The sequence below is a fragment of the Plectropomus leopardus genome, chromosome 13, assembly GCF_026936395.1.
Source record: "Plectropomus leopardus strain MGB_pleo_1.0 chromosome 13, ASM2693639v1, whole genome shotgun sequence".
Taxonomy (NCBI): domain Eukaryota; kingdom Metazoa; phylum Chordata; class Actinopteri; order Perciformes; family Serranidae; genus Plectropomus; species Plectropomus leopardus.
The window spans coordinates 19,658,026-19,665,436 of NC_142188.1; the positions used below are offsets into that span (position 1 = coordinate 19,658,026).

The 7,411-nt window shown below is 39.7% G+C and overlaps 1 protein-coding gene across 4 annotated transcripts in view; it reads right to left on the reverse strand.

Moving 5' to 3' along the window:
• col21a1 (collagen, type XXI, alpha 1) overlaps nucleotides 1–7,228 on the reverse strand; it is a 42,269-nt gene extending 35,041 nt beyond the window's left edge. The window contains exon 1 of one of the 4 annotated variants that reach the window (XM_088086268.1): nucleotides 6,929–7,225. In XM_088086268.1, coding sequence (XP_087942394.1) covers nucleotides 6,929–6,987 — 59 coding nt within the window. In that variant the 5' untranslated portion in view covers nucleotides 6,988–7,225. Of the gene's footprint in view, nucleotides 1–829; nucleotides 1,027–6,928 lie in introns of those variants that run through there. The other 3 variants (XM_088086269.1, XM_042502035.2, XM_088086271.1) reach the window with 3 other exon arrangements.
• Nucleotides 7,229–7,411: the final 183 nt, after the last annotated feature.

Here is a 7,411-nt window from a genome sequence, read left to right on the forward strand (position 1 = left end):
AACTCCATTTGAACTTCTGAGGAAACTAATCTGCTGTAAATTTGGCAAAAGGAAGTTGTCCCATTCCAGAAACAACAAATGCTGTTCATGCAGAACAGTTGCCAAGATCAGGGGAATTTAGTGCTGCCAAATTCTTCAAGCAACAAGGGAAAGGCGAGCCCTATCAGTTGTTCTCCATGGAAATCTGTTCAACTAATCCAAACGGTTAAATAATGTCTTGTAAAACGTCATCTCAGGGGTCTTGTCGCATGTGCGCTTAGATGCCTTGAGATATTTTCTACTCTACTCACAGAGATTATCGTCCTTCTTATGCAGGCAATTCTAACATCTGTATAACTGCATGAGTATAGTACATGCACTGCTGCGGTGCACTATGCTGTGTGCTTGCCCAGGTTCAAGGAATATGATAGAAAAAATCTTTTTACAAGAAGTGATATGGCCAGGAAAAAAATCTTGAGCTGATTCCATTCATTCTTTGCATGACAGTAGCACAAACAAGGGACTGATAACTGAGCTTAATGTCTTCAATATGCAACTGCCGCAGCACAGACTCAAGGACACTGAAGTAAAGGTTGAGACAGTGCAGAAATGTTTCCTATCTGACACACAACACTCCGAAAAATAAATTAAATGCACTAAAATCATTAGCAGGTTCACTTTAATAATCCATAAATGCCTTTACAGATTCTAATACTCTATCTCCTAATATAAAAATATGACATTGTGCATAAAAACACCCAAAACTTGTAAATGCAAAACAATTTTTCTAGAATTCATAAATACAACAAGTTGCCTCACAAAAATGACACAAAATAAGCAAAAAAGTTACCAGTAAGCGTCCGAGCCCTTGTGTGAATTCCTGTTAATCCTCTCATTTAGAGCCAGTGATCAATACTGTTCACAGCCCTGGGTTTACACAAACTGGATTCAGGGAGAAGTGCACATGTTTCTCTGCTGAATGAAAGCCTGCCCTTTCCAGCAGCTCTCTCTGTCTCCTCTGTTTCTGTCCTTCTTCCTCTCCATGGCCGCCCCCCCTCCATCCTCCACCCTCCACCCTCACTCCGGACTTTTACTGGCCAACAGCCACCCTCAATTACCATGGGTGGAAAGAGAAGCAGATAAGGAGAGCATGAAATAGTGAAGCAGACAGCCCATCTCTGACAGTCCAAAAGGAAAATAATAGTAATGAGCACAGCATCCTTCCAAGTGTTGAGGGTTTGGATCGTGTGTGGGTTGCTAGGGGCATAACCAGAGAACATGGAGTTTTCTGGATGCAGGACAAACACCGGATCAGCCAACAAGTTTTAGTATACGGGGACATATATTCAGAACTGTTTATAGTACCTTCAGCAGCACCTCAAGTGCTCAACAATGCATTACACTGCTCCTTTCTGAATTCCACTTCATCACCCCAAATGGACAGCAGATTATGTCCTTAGAAGTCAGCAATGAACGAGGTGTGAAGAGCTACTGCTGCAGCGCTGTTTTCTGCACCAGCAGCTGAAAGTCGTTAGAAATGCACAACTGAATCTGTTATCTGTAGATAGAGCAGGCAGATCTCAGTCTGATCCACCCTAACAAGTTTTATCATGTTTGTACTCAGTGGCTGCTACGGCTGCTCTGCATCAACTCAGAGCAGCCGTAGCGTTTCCAGGCTCTCTTATAGGCTCCAAACATCCTGATCAAAGCTCGAATCCTTATTTGCACTCACTTACTTGGACAACAAATATCAGTCAATAAAAGTTTAAATGACTGTTTTTGTTCACTGAACTTCCGTATAGCTAGGGGTGGAAAGTATATTTAACCAGGTACTATTTTCTTAAAGGGGAACACCATCTAAATAAAAGAATCCAGTATATTATGTCCATAGCCTTTGAAATCAATCAATATCTGTCAACATGAACTTCTCTCTCTCAAAGCCAGAAAGATTTTGGTATAAAGTTCTGAGCTGCTCCATGGACAATGAATGAGAGCCTACCTTTGTGGAACCAGGGTTTGTTAATTTTCCTTTTTATACCCAGATAACCTTTATTCTATATGAGGTTCTTCAATTCTGAATCTGAAAATGTAGCCGTATACTCAGCACATTCCACTGGCCGCTCTCAGTGTCAAACAAAACATCTTTGACCATTCATTGTCTGTGGAGCGGCTCCAGACTTCATATTGACATCAAACATTTAAGTTTTAACACTCTAGTTTGGGATTTGGCAAAGCGGGGGAGTTAAATTTTTTATTAGGCACCAATTTGTGCCTTTTCTGCATGCATTTATGTATGCATACAGAAATATCTTTAACATTGTCAACCCTACAGCTACTGTGAGAGGAAAATATAGGATATTTTACTCCACTACATTAACTGAAAGCTATAGTGCTACTGATTATACATGGTTGTCCTTTAAAATCATATATCATAAATCATATTGTTAACATAAATAACATACTGAACATCTAATAATAATAATAATAATAATAATAATAATAATAATAATAATAATAATAATAATAATAATCAATAGAACACATTCCCACATCCCATCACATATCCCTCTCGTGCAGGATAAATAAAAATCATCAAGTGCATTTGACAGCTAGTGCTACAGATGTCTTCTGATGCTGGGTTTGAGCAGCAGTGGTTCCCTAATGACGGCCTTGTTGACCCTGAGCCTCAGCACACTCTGGTGGATCATACATGCAAATACTGAGCTGGTGTTTGCAGCCTGGGAGTGGCCGACCTGCTGGTGAGAGTAGACTTTCCAATGCTGACTAATCTTCTGTCTCTATTTACTGGTCTCTGGTTTGTAACCAACACTAGGAAACCCCGGAGCAGAAAATCTCTGTACTTATTTTCCTACTTCAGTTGTCTTCTGGGGCCCATTGATCAATATGACTGTGGGCTGTGGTTGTATCTGGACATGTGAGTGGGATTATATTTAGCAGTGAGCAGCGATTACATAATAAATATGTTTGGCTGGAGAATAGGACACACTGTAATAATTGCCATACTTTGAATTGCACCCAGAAAACTTCAGAAAATATGATGTAATTAAAGTAAATTGCCACAGTATTGTTGAGTAAATTAAACTGTTTTGTAAGCAGGTAAAGTCAGTTTGAAACTTGCTAATTTGACAAAATTGAACAGCTCATTATATTAATGTGTGGGAATTGCAATTATAAGTGTAACTGCATTTTAATGACAGTAGCAAAACAAGACAGCTACACTCATCCTGTGCAATCGAATCCTAACAAGACCAAGAGCTCAATTTATTCTTCATCTAATGTACACACAAAAGAGCATTTTTTTTCTATTTAAGCTGCTCCTGGACTTTATGATATTGTGGTGACCTCCAACAGTGCTCTGCAGCACCTGTGACCCCTTAATACAAGGATGTTCAGATCACTAGTTAAAGAAGCCAATGTAAATCCAAAAATCCATTAAATTACAGTAACAAAAAAGCAATAGTTAAAAAAAAGAAATCCGTAATATAAACATTTTTGTGTAGCAGAATTTAGATTCTCTGATTTTCTATCCAGATAATCATTATGCAAACACTTAGGTTCATCGTGTGACCCCTTTTAGGGGTCCTGACCCTTAAGTTGGGAACCACTGGCCAGGGAAACTGATCTTTTTTTTGTTAGGACTTTCTATTTATTTATTTATTCCTTTATGTATCGTCCTGTCTTGTATCTGCCTCCCTTGTATTTACCAAGCTTTTACCAACAACCGCCAGCTAAATTTGAGTTACTGCAACTGTTAGATGGAAATTGCAGACTTTTGACCAGCTCTGTCATTAAAATGTGTGCAAATAGATGATGTTTGGCTTCCCCCATGCTGTTAGCGCTGGAGCTCCCAGCTCATCCGTCAGTAAAAGCTGTTTGTCTGTACACACTGCCTACACTGTGATGACACAGAGCTGGCTGAAAATTTGTAAAGTTTCCCTTTAACAGACCATCTCACTATATTCCAAACTATTAAAGCTGTCGTATTTTCAGGCCCCTAGAAAAGCTCCCACCTTGCAGCAATTTTTTCCTAGTGGCCACTCGCGGTACTGCAGAAAAAAATCCCCTGCTGCCCAAAAGGCATTTTCTCCATAGATCACCACTGTAAAAGAGACATCTGTAAGACTGTTGACAGGACACCTCAAACTGCAAACAAGGTCAATTATGAATCTTACTATTATGAATTTTTGAGCCGTGGTGGTTTTATATTTGTAAAACTTTCCTGGAGTGGAGAAAAAATGATTTAAAATCTGTGATGTCATCACAGTATAAAGTTAAGCCTGAACTTGTAGTCAGTGAGCTGCATACATCGGAAGTAAACCCAGAAGCTAGAGTACTTTTTCAGTGTGTGCTCCAGGCAAACAACTCCATATGAATGAATAGGTGCCATTTTCGGTCTGTCCTCGTGGTATTGTTAAAGTCTTTGCATATTTGCGAAGATGGACCATCAGTGGCCGTAGCAACGTGAATTTAGCCAGTGCAAACCACCTCCCAACTCTCAGCAAAATTTCCAGTTATGTAGTTTCCAAGCGATGGTGAGGTACATGGACCGCAGGGTATGTTGGCAAACTGACAGCAGTCTCTTTCAATGGCGCCGGCTATCAGTAAGCTAGCGGCCACTCATTGAGTCTTAATGTCTGGCTGCTCACTATCGTTATGCAGAAGTGGGTGGATTTTATTTCAAGTGTGCTGGAAACATGAAAGACACAGTATTAAAGAGCTTTAAATGTTGCAAAAATCCGCACAACACAAACTTCTTGCCTTCAGGCGATTGTGTGGTAAAATAACTGATCAAAGCAGCTCAAAAATCAATGAAAAGCCTCTTTTCTATTTGGCTATTCATAACTGGAAGTTAACTGTTCCCATGGTATTGCCCCACAGCCTTAGACAAAAGGAATAAAGGCTGTTTAACAGATTTTGCGTTGCCCTTTAAGTCTTTTCCCCACATGATCGTGAGAACGTTTGGTGCAAAATGTCATACCACAATCTTTAACATTTCTAACTAAGAAAAAAATACTTTCTAAAATCAGTCTCAAGTCTGCTATTAAGCTAAATTAATCAAATGCTCAAAGCAAATATGCATTTGATTTGCACAAATGAGAAAATTGTACATCAAAATAATGACGAAGCAAAATAACCAGAAAAAGTTTATGTCATGCACCCACGGAGCGACATCTCATTCTGCCAGTACAATAAAACATGTGAATGTGGTAAAAAGTTGTGTCAGGATGTTTAATGAAATCTACAGTTGGGTCTAACAGCACCAGCACTCTGCTCAATGTCACTTCTGCAAAACACAATAACACATTTGGCTTATTACTTACATCAACTAACATTTACAGTGTCTGGCAGTTGCTCTGAAACGTTTTAAAGAACTGCCTGAGGACAACATAAAACCTCTCTCTCTAATAACCTCTGATTCTGTGCCATCACTTTGAAGCCCAGCCGTCCCGGGTCGTTTTAATCAGCTCACATGCATTAAGCTGTATTTATCTTGATCACTTGTATGGTTTGCCGCAGAGATAAATAGTGAGCATGTCTGAAGCAAGTGGTTGAGCCCAGAAAGAAAAATCAGAGGATAATCGTGGATTAGTAATAGTTTCCATGACAGAGGTGACCGTAGCATCCAGAGCAGCATGGCACACACGATGCTGCCGTCGCAGAGGGGGCGGAGGATGACGATCTACAGTCAATGTGCTTCTCAGAGGAAACACATGTGAGCCAGGAAAGACACTGAGAAGAGCCACACGCAGAGTTCCCCGTGAGTTTCCCTATTTAGAAGTGTTTCTCCATTTGATCGGAGATGTGGAAAACACTCAATCATTATTTTTCTCCTCGGCTTACACTGATCACAAAGCGGGGAATGGCCCTGGACAGGGCGGAGGTCCACCACATGGATAATACAGATAGACAGATGCGGCACCTCGAGCAATTTAGAGTCTCCATTCCACTTGACCAGCAGGTTTTTCAGCTGGAAAGTCGGCACAGGCCAGGAATCAAACCAGCTCTGTGATGCTGTGAAGCAACAGTGCTGCAACAGTATCTGCCGAGCCACCATGTGGGAAACATTGCTGTTTGTGTCATTGTTTGTTCTCATCGCCACAACAACGTCTAAAAAAAGAGTGAGCGCAGGTTGTAGGTCGTTAAGTTTTCTGTTGACAGCTGAACTCACGTGTAATCCCAACAGTCCCAGTAAACATAATTAAGATTTGCAGATGTGCATTAGAGGCTTATTTCACTACAAGTCCAACCAGCTTTAACATCCAAATAAGGACAAAATTTAAATGCAGTGCTTTAAGGTAAAGATCTAAGATTTTTTCATGCACTCAATAGATTAATTTGTTCAAATTGCTTGGTCACAAGTTTGTTGAAATCCTTGTTAGTGAGCACAATCCATCCACCTGACAGGTGTGGCAAATCAATATGTTAATTCAACAACTATACAGGTGTGTAAATCACTAATCATGAGATGATATTATATCACTTCTCTGGACTTTTTTTTGCTTTTGGTCATTAAAGATGAAAACAACATATGAATAATTTTAAATAATTAGAACTGGTTCATTCTGTCAGCAAATCCTTTCTGGAAGAAATGATTTAATTTCAACCCTAGCCATGATCTTTTTCCCAAAATTACAGGGCTAGTTGGCTCAAAGCCCTAACAGCAAACTTCTCTTACAGCCATCAAATATGGATTAACTATAATATAATTTAACAAAAGTATAAAACTCAATAAAGCTCTTCAATAACTTTCAAGGTTCACCAACAAAAAAACTGTCCTTGCAAGTCACTTCCCCACACATACACAACATGCTAACTTTATTAGCATATGCCCATGGCGTTTTACATTGCACAAATTAGCCTAGCGGCTAGTGGACTTTCAATCGACTCATAGCTAAAGTAACATAACATTTATACTTGTTTTACTCACGGTTGGTGTAAGTCACTGCATCTCCCGACTGAACAGCATGGTTGAATTTCAGCCTGCATCCTTTTCTTCGGTCTAACATTGTTAAAACGCAGCAGCTAATGTAGCTGTGAAGTTAGCACGTAGGCTACGTCATGTTTCCTGAGTCTGACTTTGGCTTTTGTTCAGGACAGGTGTGTTGTCTGTTCACTCGTAGTTTCTCCTAAAACAAAATCCTTCATACTGCTGATTTATTTCCAAGTGAAAGCTGTTATCCTCATGGTCTTTCTCTTGGGGCTGCTCGCCATCATCTTCCTGACACTGTTTGATTCCGATACAGAATTTCAAAATAAAAGCGCGGCCTATCTGAAAGAGGATGATATGGTTTGATGTTTTTGCATTGATGATACTGGATCATTGTTCATTGAATCATATCGATCCTAATTACTACACAAGTGTGCCTTCGGCAATAATTAAAGTACAAAATAAATGTAATTATAATCAGTT